Source organism: Corapipo altera, unplaced genomic scaffold (assembly GCF_003945725.1).
Source record: "Corapipo altera isolate COAL_440 unplaced genomic scaffold, ASM394572v1 0, whole genome shotgun sequence".
NCBI lineage: Eukaryota > Metazoa > Chordata > Aves > Passeriformes > Pipridae > Corapipo > Corapipo altera.
Window position 1 is genome coordinate 80,103,301 of NW_020884872.1, and position 22,036 is coordinate 80,125,336.

The following is a 22,036-nucleotide window of genomic DNA, read 5'->3' on the forward strand; positions in this document are numbered from 1 at the left end:
GAGAAGCGTTTGTCCTTGACTTTCTGACCATGTCTGTCTCAATCTCTTGGGAAGGATACTGTTATCCAGGTGTGATATGCTTGCACCAACTCTGAAATCATCATGGAGACAGGCAGTGCTTTGTTACCTGAGATGGGTCATGTGGCTGAGGCCAGTTACGGGATGGTGAAAATCAGTTTAGTCCTCAAGTCTGTAGCAAAAATAAAAGAGAGAAAAATAAAAGGGATGGGGAGACAAGGAGGCTGACCTTGAAGTGCTGTGCTTCCAGGAAGCTATCCGTCTGCTGCTGCCCTGTGTTGAAGTGAGCGTAGGTGTGGATCACTAACCCTTTCCTCTCACCTTGGGGACTCCACATTTCAGAGAGTGTGAATGAGCAGATGGATTTTAGAAGAACTAGTTTTTAGACTGAAAAGGCTTTCAACCTTGTGTTTAAAGAATGTTGACATGGAGGTCCTTGTCTTTCATCCTGCTTGCCTATTCCCTCCATCTATCCTCCACCTGCAGTACAGTGTTTAAAACCCACCTGAGCCAACATGGCAGATGTTTGTCATACTGAGTGCTTTCTATGTATCTTACCTCATATTTGTTTTGGCTTAAGATATAATCCAGTCCCCCAAATGTTTACTGCTGGACATGCTCCCGCTGACATCTGCAGAAGAGCAGCGAGTCCAGCTGTTGACCGAAGTGTTCCTCGCAGCAGCTGCTGCCCGTGTGGGGTATGGACCTTCACGAAGAAGCTGTGATCATGTTCTGAATGCAGAGTGTATTTTCACTAATGTCCTTCCAAGACAAAAAGCCAAAAAGATGACCACCACTTATGGACTAATTAGCCAGAAGCCTCCATTTCATTTATCATAATCCAGATGTTATCCTGCTAATTTCAAGGCAGTTACTCAAGTGGAAAATTAGACACACAGGCATTGAGAGTAGATCTACATCACAGACTTTTGTTGGGAAGGCCCTCAGTCAAGGCTTTGATGGGTTGTGTGATCTTTGGCCAACACAGCTGTGCTGACAAGAAGTCCTCAACGTTGACTTCTGCTCGTTATACCATCAAAACCTTGTTTTTACTGGTATTGCTGATGTGGAGAAGGAGAAGCTTTCCTGCAAATTGCTGCCAGAGTGAGCTCTGACAATGGTGACCTCTCCTTACTCATCCTGTGGACACCAGTATGACTGCTCTGGCAGCCTCCCTGGTAAAGCTGGCCTAAGTGGGTGCAGTTGTGAGGTTCCTGTTAGGAAGCTAGGACTGCACTCACTTTTATTATTAATTTTTCCCAAGAGTCTTTTGAATGCATTTTTTAAAATGTACATCTTGTTCTCAAGAAGGCTTTGATCTTGTTAATCTTTTCATCTATGCATCAATCTGTTGTGTGAAAATGCTGGAACGTGCTCTTATTGTGGCAGGCTTTCCTAGGGTTTTGTTTCCACTTTTTTTTCATAGTTGAGAGAATTTTTATTTCCAGAGGCTCTCCCTCTGGCTTGATCCTACATGAAAGTTGACCACAGACGTGTCAGGTTCTAGAATGCCACTTTGGGCTATGTCTTTGAATTTTCTTTGCAGGGATTTCCTGATATCAAATTGAAACAATGCTTTGTGTTTCCTTGCATAATGTTAAAGAGATTGAGAATGAGCCTGCACATTCAGTTGTAAGCAGCAATCAGCTCCTTCTGCCTATATTCTCGAGGTGGGACACATGCCAGCTTTGAATTCCAAGTTCTGTGGTTTCTATAGCACGAGGAGAAGTCTAAGCTAACTTACCTGCCCTCTGTCTGCGTTAAGAGGTTGAGCAGTGTGCTGCTGTGTTTGTGGTCATTTGGCCAGCTTGAAGCATGGAGAATATGATTAAATCCGTCTGCATTTGGGCCACATAGACTTAGCCTTAATCTTGGTCACTTATATTTGCTTTTCTCCCCTAGTTCTTACCATAGATTTAGACCTCAGGTTATGCTTTCATAGTTACAACTGTGCTTTCCTAAAATGTCCATCTGTTCATGATAGCAGCTGTTCTTGTGAAAACCTTTACGTAAATGCAATCAGTTATGTGAGAAGTCATGCCCTGTGGAATAACTTGAATCCAAAGGAAGGTGGAGAAGGGGTCATTTGGCAGCCAAAAACCTCCCAAAAAATTAAAACTGTACCTCCTATGCATGCCTATCAAAACAGAACCTTTCTAAACTGATCCAAGTCAGGACTTTCACAGTTTTCAGACCCTAACTGAAAAGCGTGGTGCGACGAGGTGTCCTTTTCAACTTTCCTCAGTGTAAACTAGAAATTGTTCTGCTGAACAGTTGATAGCATCATGGTAATAGTTGATCACTTCAACTGGGAAAGGAACTGGTTCCTTTGGCTCTGTATGTAACTGTGAGAGAATTCAACTTGTGATAGTGGGCTGGGCAGGAGAAGGTTGAAGCATGAAAGGACACCTGGGAAGTATGCTGCCAAAGCACAGAGCCTGGTGTTGACCTCTGAAGAGGGTCAAACACTAGGCAGTACCTCAAGATCTTTGAATAATTTATTGTCCTTGATATCATTGGCCCCTTGCAGGTAAGTGTAAACTTCTTGGTTTATGAAAACATAATGGATTTCTGTTTGTACTTCTGTCTTTTGTCTAGGTCCTGAGAGAGGCTAATAAATTGGCTGAAATGGAAGAGCCACCTTTGCTACCAGGGGAAACCATTAAAGACATGGGTACGTGAAGAGGAAATTCCTTGTTGTTTGCTGACCAAATAGAATATCCATAGAGCAAAATACCTTGGCAGTCATTAACCAACAAGAGCAAATTGCTGATGTTTTGAAAGCCATGATCAGGTTGTTTCATTAGTCGAGCTATTGCACATCACAGAGACCAAGGTAACTATGTGTCTCCTTTTAGCATGTAGCAAATACAAAGCAATTCAAGGCACCTTAGCATGAGTGATGAGGTACATTGTACAGCCTTGCGTTTCCTGCCTCCTGAGAGGACATGGATCGACTGTTTCAAGTTGTCCTTGCCACAGGGTAACTTCTTAGGTTGACACAACACAATTTGTGTCAAATCTCTGTCATGGACTCCAGGAAAGGATACGGTGCTTTTGCGGGGTACTTGCTGTGATATGGGGATGGTTTTTTTCTTTTGCCTTTTTTTTTTTTATGCAGATGTTTTGACATGCATCAGGTTTGCTGATACTCTCCAGTCTGAAAGCTTGAGTAAACCTCTTGATTAATTTTCTGGGAAAGATTTTTCATTCACTTCTTTGCCTTGTTGCTTTCCTCTTAAAATGATATGGAAGAGTGGAACTTCAGTCCTAAACATAAAAATTCAAAAACACTGAAAATACCTCACCAAAAAACCCCACATCCAACACCACAATAAAGACAAGCAAAAAACATCCAGACAAACCCAAACCCAAAAAAATCCACCTCAGTGCTTACTCTTTTTCTCTACCTCTTTCCTAAGGACTTTGAACTCCTACTCCAACCAAACACTGCAGACTGATATTTAACTCGCTCCACAGACACAGTTAGCTTTGACAGCAGGACTATATTTTGAGGGGTTCCTAGGGAATAGTTTAAGAGATCAGAGTTTCCAGTGTTTTATCTGTTGACAAATGATGAGATGAACCATATAAATCTGTAAAACTGGATGGCTTTTGGAGTAGCCCAGACAGCAGCTGCCTGGTCCAGCAAGAAGTTAAAGGCAGCAAAAAGGAAATATTTGTTATTGATCAGCAATAATTGTTTCCTTTTAAAAGTATCAAGAAAGGCAAATGTATTTCTTTTTGTATTTTACAGGGAAGGGAAGAAAAAATATTTTCAGCTAACCCAATAATGTAGGGCAAGTTTGACCTGTAAAAAACAGGGATTCCACAAGCGAGGGAATTAGTAGATCTGGTTTTCAGTTTCTTTCTCCCATAGGTATTCTCTTATATATACCAAAGACTGAGATTAATAGACTTTCCCTTGGTACTAGCACTACTACAATCTCTCTGTTATAGCTGGCATCCATTCTCACAAACAGTGAAGCATTTTAATGCCTTGGAGATCCCTATTTATCAGGTAGAGACTGCTGAAATCATACAGCTGTGAAGGGGTTAAGGTCTGACAAGCCATGTGTGTAGGTACATGCACAGTGTAATTAAGTAAAATTGTTTCCTTAGGAAACCAAGCTAATAAAATGCAAATGTGAAAGGTGATGTGGCTTACAAGCTGGCAAGGCCAGTGTTTGAGATCATGCCTGGGGTTCCTTACCTGCAAAACATTTTTCTAGCACCTTTTCTATTTACTCAGAAATCCTGTTCTTTTTCAGATGTAAATGCATGCTTTTCTTATTAGTAGATTTTGTTGAGGGTTTTTTAAACATTTTGAATTATATTTTGAATAATGGGAACTCTAGTGGAAAAACCAGGCAGGCTGCCCTTACCCTTATTATGCGTCACACGTCTGCTTTCAAATCTCTGTCAAACTAGTACTTGAAAAGAAGTGATCAGCTACTAATGAAACAGTTAGTTTAATTAGGACTGGCTAGAATCATTTTGTGTTTAACTGTCCTTCAAACAAATGCATGTAAATTTATATAAATAAATAAATAATGGAATTACTAGCATGTATATATATTTTATTTCTTTTTAACCAGATATTGTGTGCTACATATTTTGCTTTTAGTCACTTTTGATATTTTAAGGATCCTTCTCCACATCCAGATCTCAAGAGTTGTTGAAGACTATGCTGAAGCAGAGCTGATGTGAGGATGATTTAGTTATATGAGTTGCCAGAGCCATGGAGTAAGGCAGACTCCCTCTTTCTCTCCCTCCAGGCTAAATCTCATGAGATAAAGGTAGAAGAAACTAAGGTCCCCATCCTGATGCCCCAGTAGCCTCATACCTCATGTGCATGGTGGCTGTCACCTGGAGGGCAGGGGAGCTGTCCTCCTGACACAGCCCTTGCACAGTGGGTCCCATGGGGTCCAGAAGCTTGAGGTTATTAGGATGATCCAGGGAGTTCTTTCAAGGATCTGGCAGCTCTGGTCAGTGGATCTCCTCTGTGTTTTTGAGGGGTGTCATTACTTCTTGGTGACAGCGTAAACCATTGCCGCGACACAGCCAGCCAACTGCTTTAGTGGCAGAAGACGTGATAGGCGGCAGAGGTGGGGAGGGAACAACTTAAATCTTGGCATTTTTAATTGATGTAAAACAGAAAGGCAGTTAGGAGGGGTGTTTGCTGTAAAAAAACAGCCTTTTGCTGAAACAAGTGAGAAACATTTGAGGCCTTTTAAGAAGGGGACTGTTTTGAGTCACCATCACTCAGCTTCAAAAATAATTGAATTGTTGCAGAGTAACTTGATCGCTGACTTCAGACCTAAAATCACCACCAGTTGGGTGTTGTACAGATTCATGGTTGCTGCAAATCACTCTAGCTCTGATGGCTTTCAGCAGGAGGGCCTTCATCCCAGGGCTGACTCTGCATGCAAGAGTGTGCAGAAGGGCCCAAGCACCCCAAAAACCACATGTGGGAGAACTACCTTCTGCCCTAGGTGGCACAAACCAGCTTGGGAACAATCCTTAGCTTTTATGCAGACTGTTGTCAGCTTCAGAGGCATGCATCTAGGCAGAAGTCATCTCCTCTTTTCATGCATGGTGTTCTCAGCTACTACCAGTAAGAGTTAAAAGTTTGCAGCCAAGCACTGGTTTTTTTACAGGGTAGCAGTTCTGTGCAAATGTAGGATTCTGGGTGATGATACTACTTCTACTCAAACCCTTACCTTCTCCACAGAACCGAAACTTGCATATTAGCTCCAGGCTCTAGGCTAGAACCCCAGATGAAGCTTGTTTTAATGTCATGATCTGAAAAGTAAAACCCCCTAATATGGTTGCTGTCATAATTTTTCTCCCATAATTTAAACCATGAAATCAACAACTTTTTTTCTTTTTTTTTTTTTTTTAAGCTAAGGATGTTACTTACATCTGCCCCTTCACTGGAGCAATCAGAGGAACCCTTACTGTTACCAATTATAGACTGTATTTTAAAAGCATGGAACGGGTAAGCTCTTGAAATAATCTGCTTTTATTAGCTATTTAATCTTTAGACCGAGGTGTTCTTTGAGAGTAATTCTGTGTGAAATGTAGCTGTATGTTAGAAAATATAGACATAAGGGAGCAGGAGCTGGGGATTTTCCCCCCTCCCCTTTTTAAACTCACAAATTTCAACTGTCTACAGGACCCTCCTTTTGTCCTAGATGCATCTTTAGGTGTAATCAACAGAGTGGAGAAAATTGGAGGTGCTTCCAGTCGTGGTGAGAATTCCTATGGGCTGGAGATTGTATGCAAGGTAAACTCTTACCTGTGTTTTACAGCAGGGGAAGGGGAACATATATTTTAACAGGTTTTCTCTGTAGTACTGTAAGAAGTTCTGCAAAATGTTTCAGTCAGTATGACTTCACAGGCATCAAAAACCATCTGATTTTAAAAGTACTTTTCGGTATCTCCAGTACCAGTCATTCAAGACAAGATACAAACCTTTATTCAGGTTTTGTGCTGGGCAGTGGCTTTTCTTTCTAGGGGAAACCTAGGCCTGCATCCTACTAATGCAGTTCTCAGGGTTGCCCATCATACTATTCCAGGTAGACTCCAGTTATTGTGGAATACAGTACGTATGCCTTTCTCTCGTTTGCATTTCAAGAGCAAGAAAGGAGCACATTTCCTCCTGAATCATTAGCTCATGTCCACCTGCTGCTGTGCTTTGTGGTGAGGGACTGGGAAATAGCCTTTAGTCCTCCTTGAGGCTGTTCTTTTGTTTCTTTCAAGGTAGTACATATTTCACTTGTGCCTCTCAAGAGCCCTTGGAATAACTGGTAATACAAACTTCAATAAAAATTAACAATTTGCCTCTTGTGTCTGCTTACTGTATGCCCATGAAGCAGATAATGCCCCCATCTTCCCTCCTAAATCCATACCACTGCTGTTCACCAGGGCATGGCCCCTCTGCCTGCCTCACTGACCACACAGGACAAGCTGAATTCAGAACCTTGCAGGTCTTGGGCTGCTTAAAGCTCTTGTCAGAGCCTTTGAAGGCTAAGAGGAATGCCACTTGCTGGTTAAAAGCAGAATGAAAAGGAGTCCCAAACTACTCCAGTCACTGCTGTGACTTGGAGGCACCAGGAAGCTAAGCAGGCTGTGGGTGTACTGAGTCAAGACCAGCTGATGCAGTCTGTACCAAATCATCCAGCTGCTCCCTTGTCCTATTGCAGTCGTAATCCACCCTGGCTAGCGTAGGGATGGGGTGCTTGTGCTGGCAAACTAATTTGTTCCCTGTTTTGATCTGCATTCCTAGTCCTCAGCCATTTTGTTTATAGGCAAATTTGTACACATGGTCAAGTTTGAATGAACTGCATTGTTTGCCTGGGTGGGAAACTCAGACACAAACTGTATGATGAGTGTTTTGGCCCTTTGTAGCATATATATATGCCAGCCTGCTTGGCCTAGGGTATGCAGAGCAGTTCAGTGCAATAACAGAGAGGTGCAAATATAGCTTATACATCCTGAAATGTTCTCTGTCTGAGACCAATCGCGTAATCTCTGTTTGTGAGGATGCAAAGTCTTCATCTGTTTATCTCATTCTCTAACTTGCTCTACAATCTTACATATGCTTGAACTTGATAGCTCATTTCCTGCTGGTGGCTTTTAAACTGCTTACTGCAAGTGTTTGAGTTGTGGGCTTAGCTGGAAGAACTTGGCACCTTAGAGATACTTTATTTAGTTTTGGCATTTGATTTTGTAGATGAGTGTGAAAAGGAGGTCCTGGGTTACAACTCTTTGAGGAAACTACTGCTGTGTGAAGGAGGAGTTCTCGGTTTCAAGACATCTTCTTGAGTGCTCTGAGAGACGGAAGCTTTAAAGGGAGATGATGTTGAATGCTTTGCATCCAGCTGGCTGGGCTTGGGCTTGGGCTACCTACATGCAGTAGCTCTGTGGAGGTACTTTGTGAGGCAGACCCTTCCAGTGGTCCTTTGGCACAACTTGGCATGAGGGCTCGGTGAGAGCTAGGAGATCTGTCTCACAAAGTCCTGCTGATCAGAGACAACTTACCCCTGAGCAGGGCTCTCCCCTAGACTTTCAGCATGTATAGAGCTTCATGTGAAGGCAAGGTGCTGCTGTCAGGCACACCTGTGCACTTCCTCGGCTCCTCTGCAGTTGGGGCAGGCTTTGTTGGAGTCTGCAGACAACCACTGAGCCAAGCCCAGCGTTGCAGTACAAGTGTTCTAAGTACGGTATTAAATCAGTACTAGAAGGAGCATTGCGATGTGACCCTATTTTGAATTCTGGCTTTTGGATTTTCTTTGCATTTTGAAGTGGTTCAGAAATTTGCAGCTTGATGTCCCTCTTTTTTTTTGTCCTAGGATATTCGAAACTTGCGATTTGCTCATAAACCTGAAGGGAGAACTAGACGGTCCATATTTGAGAACCTAATGAAATATGCTTTCCCGGTTTCAAATAACCTGGTAAGTGTTTTCTCTTCAGTTTTTACCAAAAGACACAAAGTGGCAGTAAACTGTCTCGTTCTGTCCTTCTACTTGGTACAGCATTCACATGGGGTACATTTTCTTGAAGGAGGAGAAGTGGGTTTTAAGTCTGTTTTTAATTGAAGTTGGTAGGAGTTTAAATCATATAGAAAACAGGAAAAGTCTACTAGCATGGGCTGGATTCTTTCATGCGTGGAGAATGACTTAGTGATGAAGCCTTGTGACAGAGGGAAAGTTGTCAAAGCACAGTGACATCCATCAGAGGTTTACAACTAATGGTGACTACACTGCCCCAAATCTGAAGTGCAGTTCCTCTGCTCTGTAATGTTATGACGCTGCAATTGTTGTTTCAAATGCTGGTTGAAAGGAGCTGTTTGTTAATATGTAAGAGAATTCTTGTCCAAGTAGTTTTTTTCTTTCTTTCTTTAATAATAAACTCCTTTTGTCTGTAAAGTACTAGGTAATAGACAAGCAAGATCAGGGGTGTATTGGAAAGTACATTGTTGTACGAGTTATCTGATACAGCAAGAGGGTTAATCTTTTTCACAAAGCCCTAAAAAAAAAGTTAGTGGAGTGGGGAAAAAGGAAGGGTCAGTCATGAATTAGTATTTGAGATAAATGGGCTCTAAGTGGGCTCTTAATGGTAAATTTTCTTTCTTTCAGCCACTTTTTGCATTTGAGTACAAAGAGGTTTTCCCAGAAAATGGATGGAAAGTGTATGACCCAACTTGGGAGTACAGAAGACAGGTGGGTATTGTGCCACATCCTCTCTACTCTTCAGAAGTGAGGCTCTGTGCAGTAATACAGTTACAGGTCACGTGGATCAGATAATGATGCTGCTGACAAATGTTGTGCAGGCTGGATTTTGTTCTCCACACTGCAGTGATGGATGACAGCAGTACAACTTTAGAGATAGTAGCATCCACTGATGGAGATTGGCTCAGGCTGCAGAGAGCTGACTTCAGCCTTCAGTAGAAGAAGCTAATGCTCTGGCTTGGTCATCAGCTGCTGCTGGCCGTGAGGAACATTGTAGGTACATTGCTGAGTTTCACACCTCATTACTGAGTTTCACACCTCAGCCTTTGCTTGTATCAGTTTTAATTCTTTCCATTTTTTCCTGTCTTAAACATAAACTTGGGAGGAAAAAAATTAAGAGTAGAATACCTTTATTATCATATGGAATCAGCATAAGAATCAACCTAGAGAGTTTTGCAATTTACCATAGCTTAGAACACACAGTCATAGCGTGTCCAGAGTAGACTGGTCAAAATGTATTTATGATCGTGAAGTGACAGGCTGTCAATTAGGAACACTGTGGTAAGAGCTTGAGTGGTCCTCCCTGGGGGACAAGATGAGAGAATTTTGGTTTTTATAATGGAATTGCTCCTGTCATAAAATTCTCAAGTAGAGGAAAGGGCTCAAATTTGGTGACACTCTCGCCCTGGACACAGTAAACATCTGTCTCATTTTCCTTTGTTAAATTAAGAGATGTTAAGCCATGTAATTTAAAGATTTGTGTCTTTCTCTTACAATGAAACAAACCCAGACCTCTGTCCTAGCCTAGCTGTTCATCTGATTTCTGGCATCCAAAATGTAAGGATTCATTTTTCTAGCTCTAGTCTTCTAAAAGCTGGGCATGCCTTCTAAATTGGTTATCTAGGCCTGTCATTAACAGATGGGGAGAGAGCTCTTCACTGTAGGGGGTGATTTGTTCTCTCCTAAAATAGCTGCCTAAGATAGATCACTGGCTTCTAGGCTGCTACTTGAAAGTGAGATGTATTTTACTGTATCTTACTGTATGCTGCCTTCATTGCAAGAAGCGTATGTTTTGCAATGAGGTGCCACAATCCAAAATCCTAGTAGAGACAAAATCCAGTCATTTGTAATCATATTGTATCTAAGGTCAGCTTTGGCTACAAGACCAGATAATGCAGTGATTATTGCTTCGTTTAGAATTTACCTCTTTCTTGGTGGTTATTTTATGGAAAGATCTGTTTATAGAGAAGGATCTGCAGTCCAAGCTATTTGAGCAAGATGCTTCTTCATAGGTCTGAGAACTTTGGAGTAACAACTAGAGATCTCCACTGAAAAGCACAGTATTTGCTTAGCCAAGCTTCAGTTAAAACTGATGGACCAAAGAGATTCTTGCAATACCTGTAAAGGAGGAAGGGTGACCCCTGTGAATTTCCAAGTAAATTATTCTACTTTCTTAATCCTACCATGTCATTTTTTTATAATAGAAGCTTATCTGTCCATATTAGTGTTTTTATACTGTGATCTGGTGTACCTTAAATTTGGCAGGAGTTTGGTTACGTGGTGAAAGGATACGTGTATTTGCATGCATGTAATTAGCAACTCTTCGTGGTCTTTCTATAAAGAAAATGAGACTGGGCCATGGTGTCTTTGTTTCTTGTCACACAAGGTAGCACTGTTGTGTGTAAAACATGACAACTCAAGACATTACTGCAATGTGTAGTTGTGCTATGCTGCTTTTGTATCATTTTTGAGTAGAAAGGAAAAACTTTGCCTGACTGCTTTTATGTCAAGAAACCAAACTACTGTCCTGGTGCTGAAGCCCTTGGTCATTTCCTTACATTGGTAACTGCAAAAGTGAATCCAATCAGGACATTTTGCAGCCACAGCCTATCTGAATTTTACCCATGATGGGCCACAGTCACTACCATTCCAGATCACACAATCCATCTGTTCCAGTAGCTTATCTTCAAAAGTGACTAACACCAGCTGCTGAAGAAGATACAAACCGTACTGCAGTAGATGTTTATGTTGTGATGTGGCCAGGAGGAGAATTTCATCCCTTTTGTTAGATTGATTTGGGTCCTGCAGCATGATGCTTTATGTCCCCTCCAAAACTTTTAGGTATTTCAGTCTGTTTATTTAATTCTAGCATTTATAACTATGGATGTTCAATTTATCTGTGTGAATGTCTTAGCCTTTTTTCTTAATCCAACCAGATTCTGCTAAAGCAATAACAAATACTACAGTAAATCAGGATTATGTCCTGAAATGGCAGCAGGCATTCATTAACAGTGAAACAAAACTGGCATCATCAAATCAGATATGTCACTGACTCTGTGAATTGTGATCAGAAATAGAAAAGCAGGACATATGCATGGTCAGCAGAACTTTTTGGAATTGGTTTAAAAACTGTTACAGAAGAGCTGGCCTAGGGCATAAGCAGCCCAGCAATATGGCCAGATGTTAATTTGGTATATCTTAGGCCAGGTCAGTCTTTTCCTGTGGAAGCAGGGTCACAGAGAGAGGGGAGTGGATCAAAAGTAAACTCCAACTACCAGGCATTCAGAAAAGACATATAGACTAGGATCCATGGTCTACACTGGTACACGTGGCAAGCTTGTGTGTGGTATGATTTATTTATTATAATTTTCATTAAGATTAATAGAAGTGTATTGATATGATAGCAACTGTAGCAATTAGGAAAGATACTCAGTAAACCCTTGACTTCTCTGTTAGCATTCTTGGGAAAGATGGAAATATGTAACTTATTAAAAATCCGTGATTGTGTAAAACTATGGGGAGTAATAAACAACCTGTAGAGAACAAAAGGAACTCAGAGAGGTTTGAGATTTAGTTGGTAAATAGAATCACATGTGGCAAATGAAATTTAAAACTGAAATTGCTCCCTGATTTTTATTACATGCTGGCTGGCAGAGTTTAAAACAGAATTGCAAAGTGAATAAGATGCAGTTGAAACCAAAAGGCCTTGAGATGCCTTTGGAGTAACTTAAAGCTTTATTTTCCTTAACAAGGTGGGGAGCATTTGGAAAATATTACAAGGAGTTGTGAGGCAGGAAATATGTAACGTTTCCCTACAGAAGTCATTCTGGTCCAATCCTATGCTCTGGTCATATCTACCAGTAAGCCACAGTATAGGCTTGTGATTGCTGCTTTCAGAGAAAACATGTAGAAACTAGTAATTCAGAAGAACTGACCTATTTTGAGGGTAAAAGAAATGCCCAGCGTTAGTTTACAAGCAGAGTGGGAAAGGTAGAGCATGAGAACAACATCCTACAGAGGATTGCTGGGTGTAATGTAGTGGAGTAAAGTGAGAATTGAACTGTTAAATGTCCCATGGTTTAACCAAGGTCTTGCTTATGCTAGGTATGTCCCTACTGCAGAACAGATCAGAGCTCTCTTGTGCTAAGTGGACACAACATGGGCTGAGTGCATAGCAGAGGGACCAGCTTGGCTGTGCAGCTATGTCCTGTGTTGGGGTAGGGACGCGCCTCAGCCAATGTGCTCAGCTTCCTGGTGTGAGAGAGACACTGCTGGTGTGTAACTCAGGACCCTTCCTACCTTGCCTGCTGCAGATCAAGGTGCACCTACATAGCTAAACTAAGAGTCGATCTGCTGGATCCCATAGAGAGATGTGACTGTGTGTAATTCCAGCAAGGAAATAATTTTTTTTCCTGTCAGTGGAAGATCCCCATGTGCTTAACCTTAAACATGTGCTTTGCAAGGTGGTGGTTTCAGTGCCATGCCGATGTGACTTCAGCAGTTTTTCCCTGCAAACAAAGACACTCCATCTTCTACAATGTGTGTAAATTAAGTGATAACTGAGCACATGTCATTAAAGTAAGGCATGAATGACTATCCAGAGGGAAACTAAGTCTAGTCTGTGTGTGGAGATGACACAAGGGCTGTGTCTCTATGGTTAGATGATACAGTTGTAAGGAGTGTTCCCAAGCACTGGGGCACCTTCATTGCAAGTTCCACGCATAGCTTCAGTCCAGGCTGTTACCATCCCTCTTTTGACTGGGTGTGTTTGAGCACCTTTAGCCATGCACAAAGATACTCTTCCAGCAAAATGTATGCAAATTGAGAGTACAAACCAGTTATTTACTGACTAACCCAGAAAAAAAGATAGCTGAGATTTAACTAGCTACTAGGCTGAACATTAGTACTCACTGCCTCAGAGAATGCTTCTGTAGAGACTTTCCTGGCCAGGCAAGCCAAGGGGGAGGGCTGCAAAGCCTGCTCTTAAACCTAGCCATGTGTCAGAGGCTGACACAAGCCTAAGATCACCAGGAGGCAGTTTGGACAAACTGTATCCTGTTTGGAGAATAAATGAGTTGAATAGCATGGGTGTGAGGTGCATTGTTTCAGCTGGTCTCAGTGAGAATGTTCATGGGACGTTTTAATTTATGACTGTGGATGTGGCTGTGCTGCCTTCCTTGGTGTGTCCTCTCGTAGCCACCAAACATGTGAATTCCCCTAAAATCAGGGTCTGCTAGCAGCATTATTTTACCTGAGGAAGACAGACCTTTTGCAGCAGCCTTTGGTCACTATGTGGATACCCAACAGCCGTGTGCCCTAGCAGCTTCAGAATGATCACAACCTGCTGTTAGCGAGGCACACCTGGGTTCCTCCTGCAGGTGCACAGGCAGGCAGCTCCCAGAGCCATTCCTTAGCCTGCAGAGGCTTCTTGAGTTATACCTGTAACAGTGTGGTTTGATAGTAGGCTTTTGGGTGCTTAAGACTTACCAGGAAGCAGTGAAATGCATCTTAGAGGAGGAAATACTAGTGTGCTTTATATCACGTTTATCTATCTCTATTGATTCCAGCTGGAGAAAGGGCAAATCTGAAGGAGCACGAATAAATGCAGAAGCTACACTGCATTATGGCAAACGTCCTGGGAACATGCAAATTCAGCTTCTCTTCTAGCCCACTTGGCTTATTTCTGTTTGCTTCCAGTCCTTAGAGAAAGTCACGATCCGAATCCAAAGCGTTTTGGGTGGTGCTGTGATTCAAGGCTCCTGTGCTGGGGGAAAGCAGACATTCCCCATGATTCAAAGGAAATCTGAATGCTGACACATGGCGTCTTTTTCTTTCTTTGGGGGCTTGTCATGGATTTTTCTGGTCTGGGCTATTGCAGAGGAAAGATTTTCTGCAAATTTGTCAGTGTGACAGCTGAAAGTCTTAGAGCTTTGGAGAGCTTTAGAGCTCAGTTCTGGCCCAAGCGGTGTGTGCTGAAGCTGTTCTGCCCAGCACTGTGCAGAGGGTGCTTTGCAGTGCCCACTGCTTAATCTTCTCTGTGAGCACTGGTAGAGTTGCAGGGCAGAATGAAAAGGAGCCTTTTTTCCATGTAGCTGCTTGTCAGCTCCCATTTTCCTTGCCAAGACTGTGCTGACAGTGTACTTTTCATTCAGATGTGGGGGAGGTGAAATCCCCAGGTCTTGCTGATGGATCCATTGCATGTACTTACTAGGACAGGACTGAGAACTAATTTGCCATTAGTCCACTTCCAGGTAGTAACCAGCTTGTTTACAGCTGATGCACAGCTAAGAGCAAGTCTTGCTATTCCCTGGTTGACAGCTGAGCTGGTGGACCCAGCAGGTAGACTGAGCATGTTCCACCTGTCAATAAGCTTGGACTGTGTATACACATTGCTTGATGCCTGTTTCTGCCAATTCTTTGGCTTCAGACTGCCAAAAATAGCTTTCCTTTAGGGTTTGGGGGTATTCATGATCCTGGCAGCTCTGCTGATTCCTTGTAGTAACATTTCCTTCCCTGGGAGGGCCCCAGCAGAGGGGTGGTTCACAAGCAGGGTGTGTGACTGGTATTAGACAGAAGGTCTGTCCTCCCTTCAGATTTTTAACCATGACCTCTTTTGACAGCATGACTCACTGCTGTGATGGTGAACTGGCTGCAGTCTGTGTGGGTCAGCCATAATTACCACAGCTCGTCTGACTTGTGTTAGATTTGTCATTTATTTCCTGTGCGAGCCACGACAGTGGTAATCACTGTCCCACCACCCTCCTTAAAACGAAGTACTGTTTATTAGAACAGAAGCATGTATTGTTTTAAGAGTTGATGTTCCCCTAAAACACACTCTGTGCTTAACAGTCTGGCCATGTTCAGAGAGCAGATGTGTCTTCCCCACAGAGATGCTTTGTGTGGGTGCTCACCCCTGCTGCAGCAAGTGTCTGTTTAAATCTCTCCTTGCAGGCACGCTGTACCAGCCACTCCATGTCGATCTGTTCATTTCCAGCATCAGCCAAACCAAGTCTGCAGGTTGTCCTCCCCATTGTGCTTCAGATGTTACCTGAAGGTTGTTGTCTGGGAAGCTGTTGAGTGGCTTCCCCATCAGGGCACACTGAGCTCAGTGATATGTGTGTGTACGTAGCTTCCCTGCTCTCCAAGCCCAAGCTATACTAGTACAAAAGGAGATCTTAGTCTGACAGAAACATGGGACTTGCACATCACTAACAGTCATGCAGCCAGAGACATAAAATTATTAAGTTTTTGGTGTTTTTAGAGGATTCCACAGTTGTACCACAAACACTCAACAAGGCCCAAACCAGACTGATTTTTTGGGGGTGTTTTACTGCCTGTTCTCCCTTCGTCCCCTCCCCTCCATCCTATCTGGTATCTTCATTTTGCATCCCCAGTTTCCACCCACCACGTTTGAGCTAAGTGCCAAGAGAGAGGTAAATTGGTCACACATTCTGTCCTGCTCCTGGCTCTCCTGTGAGCCCATGATGAGACCAGGAGGTATCTTAAAGATGCGCTCAGGGGGGTCACCTGTGCTGCTGCATCTGTAGCCTCCACGGTTCCTTTGCCAAGGTGACCCAGCCTGGAGTATTCTAGTTTCCCTGTTCTTCAGTGACCTGAGCAAAATAATCCACCTCTCTGGGAAGAGGCATGAAATGCAAGTTACCAAGATAATGCATTCCCAGGTGCCAGCCCTAAATGTCCTTCATTTACAAAAATTGCCTTGAATTTCAGGTCGGGGGATTTGACTGTGCTGAGGTCTCAGAGCAACTCATTTGCTAACGTGCTGTTGTTTCCTCTTTAGGGAATTCCCAATGAAAGCTGGAGGCTGACCAAGATTAATGAGCGCTATGAGCTTTGTGATACATACCCTGCCATTCTAGCTGTGCCTGTAAACATTCCTGATGAAGAATTAAAGAGAGTAGCATCTTTCAGATCAAGAGGACGCATACCAGTGAGTGGGACAAAGGAAGCCACTTTGATATGGTTTTGTTACACATACCTTTGGGCAATAAATAATACCAAGATCGGGCTGAGTAGATTGCAGGGAGCCAGTAAATGGTCAGTGGATAATAAAAGTCGCAGCAACACGTTTGAGGACTTAGAAAAGCAGCAGTATCTGCTGGAACTACTGTTGTGAAAGAGATGTAGACTAAACCAAAATGAGAAGATAAGATAATTTAGCTCAACTCAGACCAAATCTCCGTTCAATTCCTGAGAAACACAAAGCAGCCCTATTGGGCAGTTTACAACTGTCTGGCCTACTCTGACTTTCAGGATAGAGGAATACTTAGTGATACTCTTGATGAGAATGCTTGTTAAATGAAATTAAGACAAAATACATTATTATGATGATTATTTCAGTAGTAACTGAAAATGTACTGGTTTACTTCTAAAGTTTGTAGAAAATTCTATCTGTTCCTAAAGTACTTAACTTTGACATGGTATAACATAAAGTAAGACATAGCCCACATAGTGACTCACACAACAGCCAGAAAAACAGTTTGCATCATATTTAAAAGTCAAATTATTTGGTCACCTTTTGTTTGTTCAAACTTTGGGAATGCCACAAGAATGAATAAGGACAGAAGAGTTCGTTCTTTCATTCAGTCGTGATTTAGTAGAATCCAGCCTTCTGGAACCAGCTAATACATTATGGGATCCCAGACCAAGCCATTACAGGTGAAACACTTCACTAGTTTAATGAATCCCATTTTTCCTTCATTTGTTTCCCATTTGTTTTCATAGGTCTTGTCATGGATTCACCCAGAAAGTCAAGCAACGATCACTCGCTGTAGCCAGCCAATGGTGGGAGTGAGCGGCAAGCGAAGCAAGGAAGATGAAAAGTATCTTCAAGCCATCATGGATTCTAATGCTCAGTCTCATAAAATCTTCATATTTGATGCAAGGCCTAGTGTGAATGCTGTAGCCAATAAGGTCGGGTGCTTTTTCCTCTGTCTAAAACTGGGAATGTAATAATTTAGAGCACGTTTCCCACCTCAGCTTCATATTATTCTTAAGGATCACAAGAGGGTTTTCCCTTGGGCAAATCTGCATGCAATGAGCTGATTCTCTAGACAGACTTTTATACCTGCGCTGGTATTTGTAAGATATCAATGTGACTACCAAAGATCCATTATATTAATCTTGGATGGGAAATGAAATTGCAAGGGGGGACAAAAAATGAAGTAATACTGAGGTCAAACTCTAACCCTCTGGATCTTGTGTATCACCATTTTCCACTTCACATGGTTGGAAGACTGCTTCCTCTTAAAAGCACCAGCACTCTGTCCCTGTTAACTGTGATGGGAGCAGGGGATACTCAGTACTTCTGAAAATCAGACATCATGATTTTTATTTCAAAATATAGCTGGGGATAGCTAATGTCTAGGAATGTTCCTCTGTTCCTTCTGCTGTTGTAGAATCATAGAATTCCTTGGGTTTTAAACCATTAGCCCTTGTCCTGTCACACCAGGCCCCACTAAAACATCTGTCCCCATCTTTCTTGTAAGCCCCTTTTAAGCACTGGAAGGCTGCCATAAGGTCTCCCCAGAGACTTCTCAACCTTTCTCACAGGAGAGGTGCTTAAGCTCTCTGGTCATTTTTGTGGTCCTCCTCTGGACTCACTCCAACAATTCCATGTCTTTCCTGTGCTGAGGACTCCAGAGCTGAATGCAGTACACCAGATGAGGTCTCACAAGGGCACAGTAGAGGGACAGAATCACCACCCTCAGAGCACAATCACCTGCTGGCCCTTTGGCTTTTTATGCAGCCCAGGATACAATTGGCTTCCTGGGCTGTGTGTACACGTTGCCAGCTCATGCCCAGCCTCTCATCCAGCAGCACTCCTCAGTCCTTCTCTGCAGGGCTGCTCTCATTTTGCTCATCCACCAGCCTGTGTTGATACCAGGGGTTGCCCTGACACAGGTGACACCTTGCACCTGGACTTGTTAAACCTCATGAGGTTCCCATGGACCCACTTCTTGAGCCTCTCTGGGTCCCTCTGGATGGCATCCTATCCTTCAGGTATGTGAACATCACCACTCATATTGGTGTCATCTGCAAAATTCCTCAGAGTGCACTTGATCCCTTTGTCTTTGTCATTGATGAAGGTATTAAATAACACTGGTCCAAATACCAGTGATGTCCCCTCAGGGACAGCACTTGTCACTCACTGGACATTGAGCCATTGATGACTACCCTCTGGCTGTGACCATCCAATTCCTCATCCACCCAACTTGGCCAAGCAGGACTTGCCCTTGCTGAAGCTGTGCTAGCTGTCTCAAATCACCCCCTGGTCCTCTGTGTGTTATAGCATAGCTTCCAGGAGGATCTGTTCCATGATCTTGCCAGGCACAGAGGTGAGGCTGACAGGTCAGTAGTTTCAGGGTCCATCTTTCTATTCTTTTAAAAATTGTGTTTCATGCCATCACTTTAAGCTCTGTATTAATGGTAGAACTGCTTTGTTGCACTAAAGCTCAATTTTTCTCCTTTTTTTTTTTTAAATCTGCCTTTCCCACTGCTTAGGAAAGGCAATAAGTGTGTGGGTTATACTCCTCTATAATAGTATGTTAAATTTTTAAATGATAGAATAACGAATGTAATGAGCTAGCAACTTGAATGGAGATAAATGATAATTACAGAGGAAAAGCAGGCTTGTAATGTGGTATTCTTTGGTAAAAATTATAGCATTCATTAGCTATTGCAGGAAAGAGACACAAAGTGTGTGCATGTACATGTTTGGTCCCAGTTGTAAGATAAAGCCAGTGTTTTCTGCCTGCTTTAGGTAGCCTGTGGTATTTTGTCAGCTGCTGTTTGCTCAGGACAAATGACCGGGATAAAGTATAAAATATGTTTTTGCTTAATGATTTGTCTGTGGATTTTGTTCTTCAGGCTAAAGGAGGGGGCTATGAGAGCGAGGATGCCTATCAGAATGCAGAATTAGTGTTCCTGGACATTCACAATATTCATGTTATGAGAGAGTCACTGAGAAAACTGAAAGAAATTGTGTATCCCAATATCGAGGAGACTCACTGGCTGTCTAATTTAGAGTCAACTCACTGGCTAGAGCATATCAAGGTATGCATGTCTGCATCCAGTGCAACCACAAGTCCTTACCAGTCTGTTCACTGGAAAGATATCTAGAGCTAACTCCAGGATTTGCAATTCATGGTAAATTTAAAGACTTAGAATTTGTTTTCCATTTGTGAACAACTAAAACCATAGTTTCTTGGAATGAGGAATCTTGAGAAGATGGAAGAGGGACAAGAGAGGGGCCTGAAATACTGAAAGATGGTGTTTTGGAAATGAAGTATTCCAAAATGAAGTGTTCCTGGGTAATGCATAACTGTCAAAGTTCTGGTTAGAGCTCAGGAGTCCCAGAGTTTCCAAGGTCTTGACTCAGGGATCCTTGTCATCCTAGTGTTACTGCCTGGTCCAGACCAGCAGATGCTGAGAGTTTGTGCCCTGTCAGCCTTTCAGGAATCCAAGCAGAGTCAGAATGAGGAGGCAAAATGTTTCAGCTTCTGCAGATGTTGGTTTTCAAATTAAGTTCTTTCTCTTCTAAAAATGTCCAGTTTACATTGTTGCTCTGCTAAAGCAGACAGGGGCAGATCTGCTCCTGGGGCAGCTGCAAGGTGATGGCCATTTTGTATTCGTGTCACACACAGAATACTCTTGTGTTTAAATCCTGACCTGTCCAAGGACTGAGCTTAATGCAAAGGCTCTTCTAGAGTTATGCTTACACTACAGTATAGATGTGTTGTCATCTTGTTGGAATAAAACATGTGTTCACAGTTTGCTGTCCTAGTTACAAAGTAGTTGGAACTGATTTACCATTCTGCTTGAGGCAAACAGAGCCCTTGGTTTGTCCTGTGTTGTCACTAGGCATTTTTCATTCATAGTTTCTGTTCCAAAGAGGTTTTGTAATTTGGTTTTTTCTTTGTCCTAGCTCATTCTTGCTGGAGCCCTCCGGATTGCTGACAAAGTAGAGTCCGGGAAGACATCTGTGGTTGTACACTGCAGTGATGGTTGGGACCGGACAGCCCAGCTCACCTCTCTCTCTCTGCTCATGTTGGATGGCTACTACCGAACTATCAGGGGTTTTGAAGTCCTGGTGGAGAAGGAGTGGCTAAGTTTTGGCCACAGATTTCAGCTGGTGAGTCACTAGCCCTTGGAAGGCACTATATGGAAAGTTATTGTCCCCCTTGAAGGATTTCAAAGGAGTTTAGCTGTTCTTGTGAGAAGTTTCCTGGCTGAAGACAGGTGAAAGCTGCTGCTACTGTTTTCTGCCTATAATTCCAGTAATCTTTTAACTTCCTTGGGGACTGTATTGGTTAGGTAGGAGGCACAGGAGGTATTAAATCTCTCAGGTGTCTTGACTGACACGTCATGTTTCCATGATTAGGCTTGAACTAACAGTGTGCTTTGGGTGCAGGGTTGGCATTTCTGCTGGGAGTTGGCTGAGACCACTGGGGTATTTTTTTCTTCCTTTACAGTTCATTCCAGTTTCTGAGACTGTTAGGCCACTGTCATCAGAAATGCCTTGGTATTGAAGAGTTTGGAGAATTTGGTTATGACCTTGACCTCACGTTTTCTTCAGGCACGCTTTATTTTTGTGGAGGCTTCTAATTGCCTAGGTTTGATCAGCAGTTTGAGCCTGGACCAAGAGTAGCTTGTGGTTGTGTCCCTGTAGCTGGCAGAGAGGCAGCTTTGTGGGCTTGTGACACAGCAATTTGTTATGGTTTGCACTGATGGGAACTGAGAGCGCCTTTCAGTCGTATTCTTTCAGTCTTTATTCCTATTTAGTTTTGCTTGTAGCTGTTTTCTAGTGGTTGTTTAATTTTGGCAAGGGCTAGAGCAAGCTCTTTTTACAGCACTTGCAGTGATGAGTTGCATTGTCAAATGCTCTGAGGAAGGTGGGGAAACTGAGGCACTAAAGCAACTGAGGTTCTGCTGCAGCAAAACTTGTTATCTGGTGTTTGAACAACAACTGTTTTAGCTTCTTCCCTGTCTAGACAAGGAAGATAATGATAGTGATTTCCTTTGGTGAGGGGCGAACAGCATTAAGGAAGAGGTAGAGATCTCTGTTACATACATGTTCTTGTTCTTTGTACGGTGCTTGGGGCTCCTGGTAATACATAACCATTAATGTACTATAGTAGTTATGAGGAATCCTGCCTCACGTCTTGGCCACACAGCTTGGTCAGAGTTGGAGGCCTACTTCTGGGAATAGTGTCATCACTGCCTCTCTTGAGGTGGCTGGAGATGGGCTGGGCTAGTGTTTGTACAGCACTTGGAAGCTGCGAGGTGTTGCGTGACAGTTATCGCCACATGCCGTGCCTGTAGGTAGTGTTTAGATCGAGCACACTGTACTACTGAAGTAGCCAGGACGACAGCTGCAACTAAAGCAAAAAGCATTCTCATTTTTTTTCCTTCTGAACTTTAGCTTTTAACTGAAATCAGTGCCAGCACAGCATCTGGAGCCTCTACTCAAACAGCTCTTG

The 22,036-nt window shown here is 42.8% G+C and overlaps 1 protein-coding gene across 1 annotated transcript in view; it reads left to right on the forward strand.

Annotated features, from left to right (window-relative positions):
• Window positions 1–22,036, forward strand: part of MTMR2 (myotubularin related protein 2) — a 60,524-nt gene that overhangs the window by 31,943 nt on the left and 6,545 nt on the right. The window contains exons 3-11 of the mRNA XM_027641225.1: window positions 2,617–2,692; window positions 5,925–6,019; window positions 6,197–6,307; window positions 8,376–8,477; window positions 9,162–9,245; window positions 16,336–16,485; window positions 17,280–17,468; window positions 19,425–19,610; window positions 20,482–20,688. Coding sequence (XP_027497026.1) covers window positions 2,617–2,692; window positions 5,925–6,019; window positions 6,197–6,307; window positions 8,376–8,477; window positions 9,162–9,245; window positions 16,336–16,485; window positions 17,280–17,468; window positions 19,425–19,610; window positions 20,482–20,688 — 1,200 coding nt within the window. The remainder of the gene's footprint in view (window positions 1–2,616; window positions 2,693–5,924; window positions 6,020–6,196; window positions 6,308–8,375; window positions 8,478–9,161; window positions 9,246–16,335; window positions 16,486–17,279; window positions 17,469–19,424; window positions 19,611–20,481; window positions 20,689–22,036) is intronic.